The sequence below is a fragment of the Raphanus sativus genome, unplaced genomic scaffold, assembly GCF_000801105.2.
Source record: "Raphanus sativus cultivar WK10039 unplaced genomic scaffold, ASM80110v3 Scaffold0448, whole genome shotgun sequence".
Classification (NCBI taxonomy): Eukaryota; Viridiplantae; Streptophyta; class Magnoliopsida; order Brassicales; family Brassicaceae; genus Raphanus; species Raphanus sativus.
In genome coordinates, this window is record NW_026615766.1 from 20892 (window position 1) to 39641 (window position 18750).

The window sequence follows — 18750 nt, forward strand, 5'->3', positions numbered from 1 at the left end:
TTTTTAATTTCTATCCGGTTTGGTTATTGAAATGAATCGTATCGTCTCTCTTCTATAATGAAAAAGCCAAAACCACTGGGGCAGCAGTAGCATTCGGATAAACCTTCGAGGGAAGTCGTCGCTCATTCATGGCCATCCTCTCCATCTCTTTCCCTCTCATCGTCTCCTCCTTCCTCCGTCCTCACGCCTCTCCTCGCCTTCTCCTCCTCCCTCGCTACCTCCCTCGATCCCCTTACCGCCGATTTCACCGCACCGCCGTCTCCGCCGTTTCATCAAATGTTCATCATCACCCTTCCTATGGCAAGTCCGATGATGATAATGGCAGCAACTCCGTCTCTGTTCCTACATTCCAACAAGCAATTCAACGCCTCCAGGTTCCTTCTCCCTCCTCTCCTACAATAATTCAAATCTAATCACTCTCTTTATCGCTTTCTCCCTGCTGTGTTTTCAGGAGTATTGGGCTTCTGTTGGATGCGCAGTTATGCAGCCCAGCAACACCGAGGTTAGTTAGTATTCCCCCATTTACACTCTATCTCTCTCTCCTCTCCGATTATTGACTCTTCTCTTATTTCTCTTTTAAGGTTGGAGCTGGCACTATGAATCCTTCCACGTTTTTGAGGGTTCTTGGCCCTGAGCCCTGGAATGTTGCCTATGTTGAGCCTAGCGTACGTCCTGATGATAGTCGATATGGAGAGAATCCCAATAGGCTTCAAAGGCACACTCAGTTTCAGGTCATCTTGAAACCTGATCCTGGCAACTCTCAGGACCTCTTTATCAACAGTCTCTCTGCTTTAGGTACTCACTATCTTTTTTCCTCTGTAGTGCTTTCACTTTGCTATGTCTCAGTTTGAACATTAAATTTTGAGACTTTCAATGTTCCTTGTATATGCACAATAATATATAATATGGAATCTTTCTCCTTTTCTTAGTTCCCTTGGTGAGTTTTTTACTATTGATTTATAGGTATTGATGTGACTCAACACGATATCCGGTTTGTTGAAGACAATTGGGAGAGCCCGGTAATGTCTCAAACACATAATTCGAGGTTTTCCATTTCTCACTACATTGTCAGAGGGCTTACAGCTTGGCAGTGTTTGTTCATTTGAATAACTTACAGGTGCTTGGTGCTTGGGGGTTGGGATGGGAGATTTGGATGGATGGTATGGAAATCACACAATTTACTTACTTTCAGCAGGTATTTTTCATTTTATGTTAACATTTCTAAAAATCAAGTATAGATTAGGGTAAATTATACCTTTTATCTCTTAGAGTGAAAAATCTAAACTGTGCTTCTCTCTAGGCTGGAAGCCTTCAGCTGTCTCCAGTATCTGTTGAAATCACTTATGGCCTTGAGCGCATCCTCATGTTGCTTCAGGTCATTGTTTATACTCTCTTTATTTCTTTGAATAAGGATGCACATATTTTTCCTTTTAGTTTTTTTGCCTTAAGTTAGCCTTTCATTTTAACTGACAGGAAGTTGACCATTTCAAGAAGATCTTATATGCTGATGGAATCACTTATGGGGAGCTTTTCCTGGAAAACGAGTATAACACTTATGGATATTTCTTGAATACAGTATCAAATAATTCTGTTTCCAGACTCATATATTGGTGAGTTTTGCAGGAAGGAAATGAGCTCATATTTTCTAGAGCATGCTAGCGTGGACCGTCTTCAAAAGCATTTCGACTATTTTGACGAAGAAGCACGTTCCTTGCTTGCCTTAGGCCTCCCAATCCCTGCGTATGTTTATCACATGCTTACACTCGTCCATTTTCTTCTCCATATTTAACCACTGCCTCTTGAATTTAACAAAATTGCTTGGGGGCATGCTAGGTATGACCAGCTACTGAAGACGTCTCACGCTTTCAACATCTTAGATGCTAGAGGCTTCGTTGGTGTAACTGAACGTGCTCGTTATTTTGGTCGAATGCGCAGGTAAGATCTGTTCCAGTTCTCTGAGAGTGTATTATTGAAATAACTAAACAATTTTTTACTTGTAAATATGTTCTTATTTGTGATTCTGTGCATCCTTCTTGAAAGAATAGCTTGGCTCGCCAATGTGCCCAACTGTGGTTAAAGACACGTGAATCTCTTGGACATCCTCTTGGTGTTGCCTCTGAACACATTCCTCCCATTCATCACGGAGCAGCTTTAGAAAACGTGGCTGAAAAGGTTGGCCCTGTTTTCTAATTTGAGAATTCACAAATAGAGCTCTTGCTGATTATTTCCTTTCTAATGAATTGTGGGTTATTAATTGGCGAAATATTCTACTAGTGTCGCTAATATCTTCAGCATTAGTTTCTCATATGGTCTGTTACGCAAACATTTCTGAAGTTGTCAAATAAGATATGGTTTCGTCTTTTGTTGTTTATGTTGTTTTCAATCGTCACAGGTTCCTGAGGATCCAAGATCATTTATCATTGAGATAGGGACTGAAGAGATGCCACCTCAAGATGTTATCAATGCTAGCGAACAAGTAAATTATCACTTCATTTCGAGAAACTTAAAATTTCCCTCTATCGCTGACTCATGGGGACTTTTGTGTTAGCTTTCTTCTGATAGATTGAGCATCAAGTAATAATCCTTGTTAATGATGCAGCTCAGGGTTTTAGTCGTACAATTGCTAGAGAACCAAAGATTGCGCCATGGCGTTGCGAAAGCATTTGGCACACCTCGTAGGCTAGTGGTAATTAATAATGTCTTTTCACTTTTACATATTATTGCTACAATGTCAGCTCTATAACCATATGAATCCAATCTTACCGAGAAAGTGTTGGTTTACACCAAATCTTCCTGTTTGTGCTTTGGCATTGTTGTCCCCTGTTGTATTTTATGTGAGGATGTAAAAATTAGAGAAACCTAAAATCTGAAGTTTTTGGGTTGTGGGTTATTAAGTTAAAATCATGGATGTCCTGAAGCTTTTTGGAACGCATTCTTCTCCTTAAAGCAATTTAAAGTGAAAGCCCCCTTTTCAGGTTTTAGTTGATGCTATGTCCCCTAAGCAGCTGGAAGAGGAGGTTGAAGTTCGAGGGCCCCCTGCGTCTAAAGCGTTTGATGATCAAGGAAATCCTACAAAGGTTTTTGTTTCCCTGTGGTCCTTTCTGCTCCTCAGCCACGGCTAGCCTATTAAATTGACTATAGGAAGAATTTTAGTAGACAGTTCTGGAATTTAAGGAAAAAGCATATGAATTAGTTATCCATTGGCTATGCTTGTTTTTATTTATTTTATTTTTATCAAGCCTTGACTGCCTTAAGATGCTATCATTTTCTCGGTGTTCTTTTCTGCCAGGCCGCAGAGGGTTTTAGCCGTAGATATGGTGTTCCACTGGAAAAATTGTACAGAAAAGTTGATGGTTGGTGCATCTCTATTAGCAAATTCCCTGCTCTTGTTTCTTAGGCTGCTGTTCGCTTTCTTTGATTAGCTTTTTTTTCTTTTTCTTTTTCCAGGGAAGACAGAATATGTTCATGCACGAGTTACACAGCCAGCTCGTCTTGCATTGGAGGTACTCTTCCTTGACTCCTCATGTTGTGCTTAGGAACTATTATCTTAATGTTTTATGACGAAGAAATCTATGGTTGACATTTTTATCTAGCAAATTATTAGTGTTCACATTTCCCTCTTCTTTTAATAGCTGGGTAGCTTGTAGTTTTAGCGTTCCAAGACCTGTGCTTCACCATATTGGCATTTGAGTTTTTCCTCAAAGGAAAACTACAATTTATTTGCTAAGGATACATTTTGGAATCTTGTCTATTGTAGGTCCTGTCAGAAGAATTACCAGGTATACTGGCTAAAATATCGTTCCCAAAGTCGATGCGCTGGAACTCGTCAGTATGTAACCTTAATCGAGATACTCATTTATTATTTTATATAGCCATAGGCTCAGTAGTAAAAGAAGGATTTTAATTACTGCTATTTGTCTTCTGGTAAGCAGGTAATGTTTAGCAGGCCCGTTCGCTGGGTTATGGCCTTACATGGGGATCTGGTTGTACCATTCTGCTTTGCTGGCAACACAAGGTATGCTTACTTGGCTACGCTCGAGTGTCCGCTCTCCTTATTTTTTTGCATATCGTTATTTTCCTCTAGCAGTTGAGATTTCAAAAAGGATGTTTATTTTCCAAATGGTGACACCTATTCAAGGAAAAAATATCAGGGAATTGTATGTTCCTCTCAATTCCTTTTCTTTTTCACCAGTTAGAAGGAAATTTAATTATTTGTAGGAATTAGTAATTCCTTCACGTTCCCTTTCTTATAAGGAAGTATAGAGTAAATATATTCCACCTTAAATTAGATATGGAACCAATTTTCCTTCTAATTAATTCCATATCATTCCTTTGAATTCTTTTCTTTGTAGTTTCTTTCATTTTTAAAATGGTCACCAGTTGGACCCAAAATGTTATTTGTAACTGAAATATTAGTTTTTTATATTTGTTCCATTTTCAAAATGCAGTGGAAATGCTTCTTCCGGACTTCGCAACACTGCTTCAGCAACATTGTTGGTAAGAATTTAGTCACTCGTGTGTATGCATATTTGGATCTCATGCGTAAAATGTGTATTTTATGGTCTTATTGGCAGGTAGATACTGCAGAGTCCTATGAAGATACTATGAGGAATGCTGGAATCGATATTGAGATTGAGGCAAGCCCTTCATATATTCATCTCTAACCATTGTTTCAAATTTTTTTTTTTTAACTTTCAGCAGGATGACCAATTTTTATTTTTTTAGATTTCTATTTATGGATCTATGTGATTTGTTAACATAATTTACAGGAAAGGAAGAAAATCATTCTTGACAAGTCAAATGCATTAGCAAAAAGTGTTAACGGGCGTGTTATTGTCCATCAGAACTTACTGAATGAGGTAACATATGTCATTATTAGTGATATGCTCTACAAATGGCTCCAAGATACTGTACCAAGAAGTTAATTAATTTATATTGTTCTCCAGGTTGCAAATCTCGTTGAAGCTCCTGTGCCATTAATTGGAAAGTTTAAGGAATCATTCTTAGAACTACCAGAGGAGCTATTAACTATTGTAAACTCTTTCTGCTCATAATATTCCTAAACCTTTCTGCTTTGTCAGCAAATATGCTTATCTAATTCGTTGCCTTATTATACTGTAACCCTCTAGGTTATGCAGAAGCACCAGAAATATTTTTCCATTACTGATGAGAGCGGAAAGCTATTGCCTTACTTTATCGCTGTACGACACTCTAGCCTTGCTTTATCTTCTGTTGCATGCTCTTTTTTTTAAATGGCACAATAACAAGTCGCTAATAGCTAACGAAACTAGTGACTTGCTTTAGGTTGCCAATGGTGCAATAAATGAGGATGTGGTGAGGAAAGGAAATGAAGCAGTTCTCAGGTTAAGATGTGTAATAATAAGTGACTAAAATCTTTACTCAGTTAATAGATGATCTAGACCAATTCAAAAACATCCAATGGCCATGTTTGACTTTTGCAGGGCACGCTATGAAGATGCCAAGTTCTTCTATGAGGTGGACACAAGAAAAAGGTTTTCTGAATTTCGAGATCAGCTTAAGGGAATTCTTTTCCACGTAAGTTTCACAGCGGTTTTAATGGTTCAATACTCGTACAAGTAATAAAAACAAGTGATGTTATTTGAATTTAGTAACACATAGAACGCAAGCTTTTCATCCATGTTTATGTGAATATATAGGAAAAGCTGGGGACGATGCTGGATAAGATGAACCGTCTAGAAAAGATGGTAACTAAGCTTTGTTTAGCCCTCGAAGTTGATGAAGACCTGCTTCCAGTTGTGGAGGGGGCTGCTTCACTTGCTCTGTCAGACCTTGCAACTTCTGTGGTTACAGAATTTACTTCCCTGTCAGGAATAATGGCTCGTCATTATGCTCTCAGAGATGGCTATTCAGAGCAGGTAATGGACGTCTAGGTGCTTCGTTTGTATAATAGTTAATATAGTCTTTAGCTACTAGCCTACTATGGTATACATCTAGTATGTGGTCTATTGTTGTACAACAATCGTTTCCTCTTGGGTGCAGATTGCAGAAGCTTTACTGGAAATCACACTTCCTAGATTTTCTGGAGATGTCATCCCTACAACAGATGCAGGAATGGTTTTGGCAATAGGTGATAGGTAATGTGAAAGTTTCATCTTTAAGTGTCCCTCCAATATCCTTCTGTTCCAAAATGACCTTGTTGCTGAATTGGTGCAGAGCTAAATTTACATATACTTCTGATATTATTGTGATCATATATACTAACACTTATGCTTGTTTCTAGATTGGATAGCCTCGTTGGTCTATTTGCTGCTGGTTGCCAGCCAAGTTCAACAAATGACCCATTTGGCCTTAGAAGAATATCTTATGGCTTAGTAAGTTTGTAGATGTTCTGATCTAGAAAAGCAGTTTGATTTGTCATTTTATGGTTGCATGGGCCTTATGGATGCCAATCAATAACGTATTCTACAGGTTCAGATTCTGGTCGAGAAGGATAAAAATGTCAACTTCAAACATGCTCTAGAAATTGCAGCCAGTGTACAACCAATAAATGTTGAGGCAAACACTTTAGACGATGTAAGAATCAAGTACTTCCATAGCTGTTGAGTTGGGCCAAATTATTGTTTCCCCATTTACAGGTTGCAAGCCATCATCTGAAAAACGTTCTTGATATAGCTAACTGTTCTCTTGTTTTTAGGTATATCAATTTGTTACTCGAAGACTTGAACAGCTTCTGGTTTGTGCAACTTTCCTGATTCTTATCTTTTTGGTTTCTAATTCTTTTAGACACAGTTCCTTGGCTCTTTAGACTAAAGAATCTTAGTGCGTGATTCTTGACACATTCTTCAATCCTTTTTACAGGTTGACAACGGAATAAGCCCTGAAGTAGTTAGGTCTGTCCTAGCAGAACGTGGAAATGATCCTTGTCTGGCATCACGAACTGCATACAAGGTAATTGAACTGAAATATGCTCCATTAGCAGACTAGATATGGGATTAGGTGATAATTGAGAAGCATGTGTGCTAGGGTATTAATTAATCGATGCTCATCTGCTATCTAGTATTGGAGACTAGAAACCAGACTGGATATTGGTATTGGTAAGGAAGATGGTGTTTCTCATCTGTTGTCTGCAGAAATTGGGATTGGTTTATAGCCTTAAAAAGTAAACGGGTTCCTACAGTAGCACGGTAGTTTTACAAAGGGAGGTTTACTGTTCCTTATAGCAATTGGTTCCTCTCAAAATGCTGGTGGTTCAGGTTCACTATGCCTGAAACGTTGTTATCTTCTGGTTTAAAATGTTGTTACGCAGTTGATAGGCTCAAAACATATTGAATTGGTTCATTAAGAAGCTAACATTTTGCTGATGCCTTGCATTGCAGATGGAAAAGCTGAGCAAAGGTGAGATCTTTCCGAAGATAGTGGAAGCATATTCTCGTCCCACACGAATTGTCCGTGGGAAAGATCTTGATGTTGGAGTTGAGGTAGTTGAAGTTTCTGTCTGATAAAATGGCAAAAGAGCATCTGTGAAACTTGCTGCTTCTAAGTTCTAACATTGAGTGATGCAAAAATCAGGTGGATGAGAGTGTATTTGAGACTTCCCAAGAGAAAGAGTTGTGGAACATTTACACCTCCATAAAAGATCGAATTCACAGTGGTAATTCAACTTCCTTCTCTAATACTGGAATGGTTCAATCATACAAACTCAAGTTTCTCTAACTGCTTCCAATGTTGGTTTGCAGGCATAGGAATCGAGGAGTTCACTGAGATATCGACGCAGTTGGTGGAGCCGCTGGAGGATTTTTTCAACAATGTATTTGTGATGGTGGTAAGTTTGAAACTTTGTTTGTTCACACACACACACCTTATGGTCGATGAAAGAGATGGGTTTGACTTGTGTGTTACGGGGTTGGTGCAGGAGGAAGAAAGAGTGAGGAAGAACAGACTGGCTCTTCTAAATAACATTGCCAATCTTCCCTCAGGAATTGCTGACCTTTCATTTTTGCCTGGTTTTTGAGGTTTTTACTTGTAATCTTTTCCCTCTCGAGGGGAAAAATACAAGTTCAAGCATAGAGAGAATCAAACGGTGTTGCAGGCTGTTTGGAGTATTATTTGTATGATTTATTTTGATCGAATCAACTTGTGTCGCAAGTTGGTTTAAGAGAGAGAGACTGTACAATAATTAGTTCATTGATCCGCTGCATTGAGCATGGAACTATTTTCTTGAATTGGACTTGTTCTCGCATTCTGATTTTGCCTCTAAAACATTTGAGAAAAATAAGAAGAGAATTAAACAAACAGAGGCAAATGCTCTATTACCCCATATGTTATGTTGCAATTGCTTCTTGATCAGAACTTCCTTGGTAACAAAAAAAAATATAAACTCTAGAAAAACACCAAAAAAAAACCCCTCTTCCATTTTCTTTTGTGTCTTAATAACTTATCCTAATGGTCGCATACCAAAAATGGACCTAATATTTTATATTAATACGAGCCCACTAAAAATAAAAATATCACAAGCCCGACAAAAAGCGAAACCCTAGATACCCAAAATAAAGAGAAAAACATATCTTCCCGTGAGGTAAAGTAAAACCCTCAAGAACAACCCATCTTTCATCGTCCCTCCCTCTCTCTCACTGAATCATATACTGTAATCTCTCTCCCGTAGTTGAATATCAACTCATTGATTGATTCTACTTGCTAATTTGTGTTTCTTCTCGATCTTAGTAGGAAAAATAAAATGGACTCGTACTCATCATCGCCACCGCCGCCGATGGGAGCTTCTGCATCTCCGGAAGCACTGATGGAACAAATACAGGCGGAGCTAGCTACAGCTTACGCGAAGGAGTTCATAGAGACGCTGAGAGAAAAATGCTTTGATAAATGCATAACGAAGCCAGGATCGAGCCTTAGCAGTGGCGAGAGCAGCTGCATCTCCCGATGCGTCGACCGTTACATGGAAGCTACTGGTATCATCAGCCGTTCTCTTTTCAGTCAACAACGTTGACCATTACAATACACTGTATTGCTCTTGTCGGTTTTCTCTTTTTTTTTTTTTTTAACTTTGGTGGAGTCGTCTTTGTCATTAAGATAAATTATCATCAGATTTGTTCTTGAAGAATGTTATTATATTACAACAACAGTGTTGTTGTTATTGTCTGATGACATACATTGCCTGAAAAGTTTGTTTGGGAATCAAATATAATTTTTACTCTAGAAACTTCTAATTTGATTAGTTTTATTTTCCCATGGGGTGTTTTTTAATCAATTAGTAGTGAGATAATACAAGACTAGCGGTTGTGGTTTTGATCTTTGTGTAGATAGATTGTCTGCCACTGTTACTGTTTTAGTAGCTTCTCTGAGTACATATTGGATTTAGGACTATTTGATGAAGTTGCACAATCATTGATGAGTGCTCTCGCTCAATTTTTTTAGCTTTCTTTTGGTAGTAACCTCATAATAATGACCTTAGACATTTCTTTTATTTCTCAAAAAAATCCATTATATTGAGTAATAGTTGTTCTGTAAGCTGGTAATCAACATCCCAATCAACTCATTAGCATTTGGAAACTTTTAAGTAAAAAACCAAATTTGAAGGTGACATGTCAGGATTGTGAACTACCCCTTTCATGCTCTGATTAAATAAAAGATTTGTGTTTATAAAAGTAATTCTTACAGGGCTTGTAAGTGAATCCAACAACTTTACACTCAAAAGCATTTATATTTACATGAAGCAGGCAATACCCAATAACAAACTTTGTTTCTTTCAGTCTGAATCTCAACAAACAACAAGAACATAAAGGCAATGATTCCTTTCAAAATTTTGAAGGCAACAAAGATAAAGAAAACACACGTACGAAGAAGAAAGATTATGATGCTACACAGCATGATTAGGTATTTTAATTAGACTATCAGTCAAAAAAAGAGATCTGCAATGGAGTGGGAGTTAAGAGAAGGTGAATAAGCTTAATGGTGATTTGAGTGAAGATTAATTAGATAATCCTTCTTCTGAAGTTTCTGGTGGTTGATTGATAGGTACGCACAAGCAGGCCAACCCCAATGCCTAGACCTACACATACACCAAGTCCAATTCCCACACCAACCCTCACACCCGCATTGAACCACGACATTTCGCCATCTTCACCATCTCCGTACTCTCTTCCCAAATACATGTCCCCATATTCTCCTTCATAGTCTTGTTTATAACTTCCGTATTCTGTCACCTACACACACACACAAAAGAAGAACTCCCATACTTAAAGACAAAACACTGCAAAGAACTCAGTAACAGAGATAGTCAAGTAAAGAATACAATGATCCATTCGTTCACTTGTAGAATAGAGGCCAATGGTATTTTTTTCAGATTGTATCTCATACTAGTGCCTAAAACTTCATGACTTTTAGGTGGTAGTTATAGACATTGTAATATAGTAATTAATTAGCTCCATCTACATGTGATAATATCAGGAATGATGTTAAAACAATGGGTCATAAAAACTGACTGTACCAGACAAAAGGATAAGAATTCAGATATTTAAGATCAAGACAATAGGCATATGGGGAGAGACACCTATCTACAATCTACTGACTTGTAAAACGTGTCAGGCCCCATGCAATCACATGATCATTTATCACAAAGTTGGTCCACCTCAATATCTAAACGAATTATCTTCCCTAAAAGTACACATGTGTCAAGATATGAAATCTCAGAACCATGAAAAAAAAAAACTTAATGCTCATACAAACCATGACTTAACAAGACTCATATCCTAGGTAAAGCATTCAATGACTTGAAGATAGAAACAAACCATTATAACACATTGAAATAATCTTGAGAAACGGTGAAGCAGCAACTGAAACTTACCTGAAAATCAAGCTCAGAAGAGCTGCCTTTCTGTGATTCACCGCTTTCATACTCTGGAATCGAATCTAACGCACTCGTCCTACTGTGCTTCTTTCTGAAACCAAGCTGAAGCGTCTTGGTTAGAATGATTGGTGTTCCAGAGAAGCAACCAGTGACGTACACTTCAATACTTGGCAACGGAGATGATAACTCGGAACAACCAATGTGTTTCTCCTTCAAGAAACCAGACCCTGCAGTGATCTCAGCTTCACAGTTCATTCCCCACCGCTTCACGCTATGCTTAGCAGACTCCCCTGTGAAACCATTACTACCAGACATCTCCAGCGTTCCAGACAAAACAAGCTCGTCTTTGTCACATACCTCGAACTTAACACTACCAGATAGCCTGATATTGTCTGTGCTGATAAAAGTGGCTTCCTCTGTTTTCTTATCAACACGGTCTCGCCTTAGCTGAGAGGAAACGCCTTCGGAGTGGATGCTCATTCTCACACCGTTGATCTCAAGAAGAGAGTCTGGATCAAGAGGGATGTGAGTGATTGTGAGGACCTCTGGTGTGGAATCATCCACCTTGAAGTTGCTGATTCTGACGTAGAACACTCTCAAATCCAGCAATGGCAATGCTGGTAACGATGTTGTTGATATCATTGGATTGTGATGGTTATAACTCTGATACCTGACCATCTGATACGCTTCACCGTTGTTGTTGTTACGTGTCTCGTAAGGCTCCACCATGATTAATTATTAAGGATAGAACCAAAAACCAATCTCTATTTCTCACTGAATCCAAACATTTGGCATCAAAACGTTTATGTTCTTTGCTGCAGAAAAAACTTGGATCAATAAGAATCACATTAGAATGAGAAAGATTCAAACTTTTACTTACTTACCAAAAACAGAGAGATGGTTAGAATGTAAAGATTCAAACTTTATTTATTTACCAAAAACAGAGAGATGGCTACAGAATCAAATCTCTAAAATTAACAAGTTTAAATATGATGAAAAGATCCAATGTTTCTATTTGGAAACGGAAGAGATTGATTGATCCATTTGAAACAGAAATTAAAAGAAGAAAAAAAGGAGAGATTTTTTGCAGATTTATAAACTACTTTTCTATCACACAAAAAAGGAACTAACTTTAAAAATAGAAGAAGGAAAAAAATTAGAATATTCTCAGAAAAATCAGGAGAAAAGAAAGGAAGCTCTCACCAAAGAAGATGTTTCATCCACAAACTCCCACACTTAAATCTGATTGATTTTGCACAAATACAACAGAACTAGTGCTTCATATTCACCTTCCTGTCTGCGTCTCCCAATTTTTTTTTGCTATAGCCAACCAAAATTTTATTAGATCGTGTGGCAAAGATTTACGACAAACAACCCCAGTTTGATTTTATTACAGCTCCCCACAAAAATAAGTTTGTCCGAAAAAAAATAAAAAAGGGTTTTTGTCTTTATCGAAATTTGGTGAAATCTCGAGAGAAAAAGAAAAAGAAGAAAATGATAAGAAATCAGAAGAGGAATGAATTGTCTTCTTGTTATGATCCAACGGGAGAGAAGAAGGAGAAGATAGGAACTCTTCTGACTTTCGATCACGTGATGATCTTATCCTCTTTTGGGACCAAAAGCCAATTCGCAGGGTCACTTTCATTCAAAAACGACGCGCATTCTCTTGTCTGTTTTCTAAAACGGTAAGTTCTTGGGATCTTAACTTCAATGATAGAAGGTGAACGTCGTGCCGTTTTTGTTGGGGTCATATATTTGTCGCAAGGACCCTCTTTTTTTGGGGGGGGGGGGCTTGCCAACTACTACGTCGTTGACTGGTATCATTTGTTACTCTTTATCTATCTTATTAAAACAGGAACATTACAACTTCTTCTATGTGGATTTTTAAAAGTGGACCTCATATATTTAAATTAAATGTCTCATTCTTTATATATAATACGTACCATAGTCTAACTTTGCATTGATATATTTCCTTAAATACAATTCTTCTTTTTGTCCATATTCCATATATGATTTTTACATTTATTACATGTCGATTTAAATAAAATATATACTAAGAATACTAAAAAATATTAATCGTTCTATAATTACCCTATACAATTCATTTTAAATTGATTAGTATATTTTCATTGGTCATATTAATTTTATTAGTACGAATAACATTAGGTAGATAAGTCATAGACACATACATAAAGATATGACTATTCTTATAACTACGTTGGGCCTAATCTACTTTCTAAAACAAATAACACATAGCTTCATATATTGTATAGAATATAGTAATATTGTATAGTATTATACTTATACAATAATACTAAAAACAAACCGAACTGAAATATAATATATATCGAAGATGCTTTGAACCATTACACACAAAATATATTAGACCTCAGAGATAAAATTCACTTTGAAATTACGTAATAATTATTTTAAAATTTTAATTTCGTAATGTACAAAAAAACATAAGTTTTATATAAAATTTTGTGTTACAATAAAAAGACACAACTCGCGCTTGCAAAATGTTATTTTTTACATACGAAAGACAGTTTTGATATTGTTCTTTAAACACAAAATTGAATTATACAAACTCGATACTACATAAAACTAAACAATATAGAATACATTTTAAAAATAAAACCCGTGCGGGTGTGCATATGTTTATATAATATATAAATATATTATGTTACACATATTTTCATATAAATAATACCCCAATGTTAGTTTTGTATGATAAATGTTGAAAATACAAAATATATAGCACTATATATTTTAAATAATACAGAAAAATCTACTTTACGTTATCATAAAATTTAAAAATCAAATTTACTAATTAAACACATTGCTTATTTAAACACATTAGTACACATTATTATTTATCAAAATTTTATATTAATACACATTGGCGATCATGTATAACATTTAGTAAAAACAAAGATAAAAAAAAATGACTCCCGTTCGGTCGAGCGGGTCATAATCTAGTTCAATGTAAAGAATGTCACGAATATACGTTTTAGATTAATACTAAATTAAACACTGATTACATATGCAGTCTCCCTATTTTTTCTCAGGCATGATAACTAACATGATAAAAAGTGTATGTCACGGTCTGATCTTGCTTTCTACCTTCTTCTAGTCGTTTGTATATGGCTCTGTTTTTGTCTTTACTTAATGCTCGCCAGCTTTTTATCCCAAACATGTACAGCTACAGTATTCCTATGTATTCCTACTTGTTGATCAATGAAATCTTTAGTGTTGAAAAAAGATATAACTAAAATAGTAAGAAGAAATGTTTGAAAATGAAATAAAATCAGAAGGACTTGCAACAAACTGTATATATCGTTAAAAGAAAAACATTACATATTCCAGAACTGTATACAGTAATCATATAATAACACATATAAAAGCCTATGCAATGTATTTAGGTTGTTATTATTGAATCGAAGGCTTTCATTCAATCTAACACACAAATTGCAGCTAGCAACCGGTGGCGATATTTTTCACGTACTAGAATATATGAATACATTAGTTTACAAAAAAAAAAAGAATATATGAATACATAGTATATAGTATATTATATTGGTGCATATGTCATACAAATATATATTATAATGGTGGATATTGTAGAAAAGATAACCAGTGGACAACACACAAAATCTACTTTTTCTTCTGAAATCTTTATCCTAACTACACCAAAGAATGGGTGAATTTTTATATTAAAGACGTGTTTTTTTTTGTTTCTGTCTGTAAGCATTTTCTAAGCATGAGAAAAATTAATAATAGCCCTTGAAGATATTTTTTTGTTACTGTTCTTGAAGATATCAAAAACAAATAAGCTGTTCAAAAAGATTAATCTGTAAAACATAAGCTGATGGGAAAGAAGGTTTGTGAGAATAAAGGAGGAACCATCACTGACGGAGACGGTAGCAGAAGCTTCATCTCCGTCGGAGTCTCAGACGACAGGAAGACGAAGAGGAAGGCTTAGAAAGAATCTTGAGAATCCACAAGATTTCAAGGAGGAAGTAGAAATGAACATAAGAAGAAAACTAGAAGTAGCAGTAGCTTTGAAGGAGAAAAGTGGAAACATGAAAATGTAGCGGATGAGGACAAGAAGCCAGAGATGACGGCGAAAAAGGTGGCACCGCCGTCATCTAGACGGTCTAGGAGGAAAAACACGCCGGTGAAGAGCTGGTAAATTTTTGTTACCATGTCAATGTACTCTTTAATTTTGTGTATGTCCATCATCGATTAACTATTGTTGGATTAAAACCTCTCATGGGACGAAAAACTACATCTGCTTTATAATTTCTTGGATCAGTTTATTCAAAACAAGAAACAAGTTTTTTTGCCAACCTTTGTTATAGGTTTAGGTAATCAAAGCTATTTTCAGTATAAAATCTATGACAATTAGATTAAATTAAATTAATTGTTTCATAATAATGATTTATAGGGATTAGTAGGTTGTATCGTTTTTGGTTTGTGTGGTTGATGTTTACGTGGTGAACAAACAAGCTAAGAAACTGATGTATATTGCTAGTGAAACGCCTTTCATTAAAATCACAACCAAGGTTACATCTAAAATTTAAACTTGATTGTTATAAAGTTTGATATGATTTCAAAACTTTAACTAACATCTTCCCAAGATTATAACACTGAAGTTGTCACACAAAAGCTTTAGACCTAGACGGAGAATATATGAAAGGCTATAACAAAAATGAGTTAAGCTACAACCACCTGTGGCTGTGGTTTAGGGTGATGATGCCTTTCCTTCTTGTAACGCAACTGCTCTGGATCAAACCCACCTTCCTCTGCTCCATACACCGCCCATGATGGTGTTTCAGCCATATAGTCTCTGCTCGTGAACGCTTCTCCAGAAGCCACCTATTCATTCATAAATGTCAGTAAAAATCAGCATGAATGATCAATCTTGTGTTTGGTTTATAACTAACTAACCAGATCGTGGAACTTTTCGTAGTCAATCCAAGTAAACCACTTTCCATCCACTTTGAACTTGTCGGTTCTCCCTAGAAGAACACAGCAAGAATGGGCGTGCTCGCAAGCTACTTCGTACTCTCCATTGCTCTTCAGAGACAGAGCTTCTGAGAACGCTTTAACATCTGCGTGCCATGGTACATTCTCCATTGTCAACTTTGATGTTGCAGATCTGTTTATGTTTCAATAAGATTAACATATAAGTTATATGACTGTGAGTAACAAGAGCGGGGAGATAGAAGAAAACAAGTGAAACACACTCACGATCCACAATATGTGACTCCTTTGATCTCGATGAAATCAGGTTTCCCAATGCTAAAGAGGTTGAAATAAGCTTCTAGCTCCTCTGTGTTCCATCCTTTGACAAGTGTTAAACGGTAGACGGTTCGCTGCTGCTTCTCTTGGAGAGCTTTCAAGGAGTCCTGTGATACAAATGGTGCAGAGATTATATGCCTTTACCTTAACTCACATTTCATTTCCAAGGATTTTACATGAAGGAATTTGATTTAGGCACTCACAATAAAGCGCTCCCAGAAGTCTGCAAAGAGAGGCCTATCAATAGCCTTCAAGCTCTCTTTGGTGGCAGCATCTACACTTACGTACAACTGTAGATATCAAAAGATAACGAGACAGAAAATTTGGTAATTCAACGAGTGCATGGAGAGCTTTCAGAGCTCATTTCTGAAATAACTAACAAGAGACAGACCTGGGTGATGGGCTTCATCATCAAAATCTTTTCGGGGAATTGGGCATTAGTAACCAAAAATGTGGATATACGCTTTCCATGTAGTTCATCTACAAGGGCATTGATCTCTGGATACATAATTGGCTCACCAACAAGTGATAACGCACAATGCCTTGGTGTTAGACCTTCTTGTAATTTCTCTGCAGTTACACCTGAAGAACATATCCCGCCAATAAATAAAGCGTCAGCTTCTGACATTCAACTAAGTGGTGGAAACAAATTAATCAAGTAACAAGACACGCAGGTTATCTATAACTAGCAAGCTCACAACCTTTTTTGGTCAACGGTCTAAATGGCTTTCTTAACATGCATATCTAGATAAATGAAGCTGAGTTTCATAAACTAAGAGATAATCTAAATTGGTTTCATCGGATCCCAACTTAACCCATAGAATATCAAAGACCAGATTGAGATTTATAAGCATGTATCTTCCGCAAGCAAGGAATATGATAATCAGACCTGGAACTCCTTTCATCTGTTTGATCATCTTTGTATGAAGATCAAGAGCACCTTTCACAATCTCTTTAGGATCGTCCATCTTCCACTGCCAGCTCTTTCCCACAGGGTTTGTATGATGCCTCCAACAGAAGACACATTTGTTCGCACAAGCCAAACTAGGTGTTGTCTCCATACACCTTGTTTATTCAAAAAAACAACAACATAAGAATCACGACCTATAATAGAAGGGAGAAAAAAAAAGACAACTTGCAATCAATCAAACCTGTGACTCTCAATGCCATAAAAGGAGTGCTTGTAACAACCTCCCCTGCCTCTAAGCTGCGACTTTGTCCATCTACAAATCTTAACCCCACTATGCGAACCAATGATTTTATATCCCTGCAAGTTTCACAAAACTTTCAGAAAATCTACAGGCCATCTCCATTCTAATAAAAAGGCTTGAAACTGCAAATCATAAGTTTGCTTCAAAGCTCAAGCAAACAGAATCAGGCTTAGTACTTAGCAAATCCAAATCAACATGAACACACCTGCTTGGTTAAGCTAGCTCTGATCACAGGTGTCACCATCTCCTTCTTCCCATCACCTTTAGCCACTTTAACTACACCGTTCTTCCTAGAAGGAGCTTTCCCAGCAATATCTTCAAGATCAACAATATCATTGCTATCTTCTTCCTCCTCCTCTTCATCTGTTGTATCAATATACTCGCCATCACTCACAACAGCACCGTTCTGAGAAATCTCATTTGTTTCTTGAGCAGAGCCTCCTTTCAGAACCCTAATCACTCCATCACACCAATCCCTAAACACTCCATCCATCTCTCCATCGTCAACATCACCTTCTCCCATCGGAACCATCTCCACTCCACCCAATCCCACCATCCTCCTCGACAGCTCCTTCCCCACAGCATTATACGACTCTCCATACGCCCGCCCCCCGACTCCGAACACGGCGAACCTGCAACCGGAGAGAACAAGCGACCCCACTCGGAAATCCTCCGCGCTCTCGGAGAGCCAGTCGACGAGAAACTCTCCGTCCTTCGGCGGCTTACCTCCGTCCCATGTAGAAACGATGAAGATGGCTAGCGTTTCTTTCGGGAGATCCTCCGGCTCGTAGCTTCGCGGATCGACGAGGTCGAACGCGATGCCGTTTGAGGCCAGGAGGTCGCGGAGGCGTTGGGCTAGGGATTTGGATGTGCCGGTTTGGGAGATGAAGAAGATCTTTCCTCTTCTGGTGGTGCTAGGGTTTAGGTTTGAGGAGAGGTGGTTGTGTTTGAGAAGTTTCAAGCGGCGGTATTTTTGGATGCAGTAAAATGTGGTCGCTGAGAGTAAAGCGATGAGAGCTAGTCGTGCGTGTATGGAGGAAGACGAAGACATGGAGGTGAGATTCATGGTTGAGATTCGAAGATTACACCGGCGGCGCGTGGTGTTCACGCGGGACTATTAACTGAGAGAGGTTGGTGAGAAATGGCGGAGATGAAGAATGAGCTCAGTCTTGGAGTGTGAGGTTTAAGAACTGGGGCCTCACTTAATGCCCATTTAAGTTAGGTTAAAGGCCCAACGAATCTGTCTAGAGATCAAAAAGCCACAACCGCAGGTATGCATGTCGCACATTTTAGACAAAAAGCTTGAGACCGAAATCCAAATAATCCAAACTGAAAATCGAATAAATTATTTCGACTGATATAAAATATTTTAAATCTGAAATATGATTTTTC

The 18750-nt window shown here is 37.5% G+C and overlaps 4 protein-coding genes across 7 annotated transcripts; 2 read left to right on the forward strand and 2 right to left on the reverse strand.

Moving 5' to 3' along the window:
• The first annotated feature begins 48 nt into the window (after positions 1–48).
• Positions 49–8204, forward strand: LOC108831661 (glycine--tRNA ligase, chloroplastic/mitochondrial 2). The gene is made up of 34 exons (XM_056996954.1): positions 49–374; positions 452–502; positions 582–795; positions 964–1019; positions 1118–1195; positions 1301–1375; positions 1474–1544; positions 1624–1740; positions 1834–1935; positions 2046–2172; positions 2393–2476; positions 2600–2686; positions 2976–3077; positions 3290–3353; positions 3448–3503; positions 3758–3829; positions 3933–4015; positions 4449–4497; positions 4575–4637; positions 4770–4859; positions 4947–5033; positions 5130–5201; positions 5305–5363; positions 5463–5556; positions 5679–5897; positions 6022–6116; positions 6263–6353; positions 6451–6555; positions 6677–6715; positions 6841–6930; positions 7359–7460; positions 7552–7633; positions 7719–7804; positions 7895–8204. Exons 1-34 carry the CDS (start codon positions 129–131, stop codon positions 7991–7993), a joined length of 3207 nt encoding a protein of 1068 aa, XP_056852934.1. The 5' UTR covers positions 49–128; the 3' UTR covers positions 7994–8204.
• Positions 8205–8483: 279 nt separating this feature from the next.
• On the forward strand, positions 8484–9139 carry LOC108831663 (mitochondrial import inner membrane translocase subunit TIM13). The gene is made up of 2 exons (XM_018605183.2): positions 8484–8626; positions 8704–9139. Exon 2 carries the CDS (start codon positions 8717–8719, stop codon positions 8981–8983), a length of 267 nt encoding a protein of 88 aa, XP_018460685.1. The 5' UTR covers positions 8484–8626; positions 8704–8716; the 3' UTR covers positions 8984–9139.
• Positions 9140–9677: 538 nt separating this feature from the next.
• On the reverse strand, positions 9678–12404 carry LOC108831662 (uncharacterized protein At1g01500). 4 transcript variants are annotated; one of them, XM_018605180.2, is made up of 3 exons: positions 12047–12404; positions 10841–11658; positions 9678–10199 (listed from the first exon to the last, which is right to left on the reverse strand). In XM_018605180.2, the coding sequence occupies exons 2-3, from the start codon at positions 11570–11572 to the stop codon at positions 9969–9971; spliced, it is 963 nt and encodes a 320-aa protein (XP_018460682.1). In that variant the 5' UTR covers positions 11573–11658; positions 12047–12404; the 3' UTR covers positions 9678–9968. The 4 variants fall into 4 exon arrangements, with proteins under 4 accessions (XP_018460682.1, XP_056852935.1, XP_018460681.1 ...); XM_056996955.1 differs by having other exon boundaries at positions 12133–12400; XM_018605179.2 differs by having other exon boundaries at positions 10841–11670; positions 12047–12400.
• Positions 12405–15370: 2966 nt separating this feature from the next.
• LOC108831658 (S-adenosyl-L-methionine-dependent tRNA 4-demethylwyosine synthase) lies at positions 15371–18549 on the reverse strand. Its single transcript, XM_018605176.2, has 8 exons — positions 17564–18549; positions 17299–17414; positions 17037–17212; positions 16539–16729; positions 16351–16437; positions 16097–16254; positions 15794–16004; positions 15371–15721 (listed from the first exon to the last, which is right to left on the reverse strand). Exons 1-8 carry the CDS (start codon positions 18422–18424, stop codon positions 15560–15562), a joined length of 1962 nt encoding a protein of 653 aa, XP_018460678.1. The 5' UTR covers positions 18425–18549; the 3' UTR covers positions 15371–15559.
• Positions 18550–18750: the final 201 nt, after the last annotated feature.

Bases quoted from the DNA above. Each gene is read 5' to 3' on its own strand.
- LOC108831661 (XM_056996954.1), top strand. From the start codon at position 129: ATGGCCATCCTCTCCATCTCTTTCCCTCTCATCGTCTCCTCCTTCCTC. The intron at 2,477-2,599 runs GTAAATTATCAC...TTAATGATGCAG, and splicing joins TTATCAATGCTAGCGAACAA to CTCAGGGTTTTAGTCGTACA. The intron at 3,504-3,757 runs GTACTCTTCCTT...TGTCTATTGTAG, and splicing joins CAGCTCGTCTTGCATTGGAG to GTCCTGTCAGAAGAATTACC.
- LOC108831663 (XM_018605183.2), top strand. From the start codon at position 8,717: ATGGACTCGTACTCATCATCGCCACCGCCGCCGATGGGAGCTTCTGCA.
- LOC108831658 (XM_018605176.2), bottom strand. From the start codon at position 18,424: ATGAATCTCACCTCCATGTCTTCGTCTTCCTCCATACACGCACGACTA. The intron at 17,213-17,298 runs GTTTGATTGATT...TGAATAAACAAG, and splicing joins TATGGCATTGAGAGTCACAG to GTGTATGGAGACAACACCTA. The intron at 16,730-17,036 runs GTCTGATTATCA...TATGTTCTTCAG, and splicing joins ACAGATGAAAGGAGTTCCAG to GTGTAACTGCAGAGAAATTA.
- LOC108831662 (XM_018605180.2), bottom strand. From the start codon at position 11,572: ATGGTGGAGCCTTACGAGACACGTAACAACAACAACGGTGAAGCGTAT. The intron at 10,200-10,840 runs GTAAGTTTCAGT...GTGTGTGTGTAG, and splicing joins CTTCTGAGCTTGATTTTCAG to GTGACAGAATACGGAAGTTA.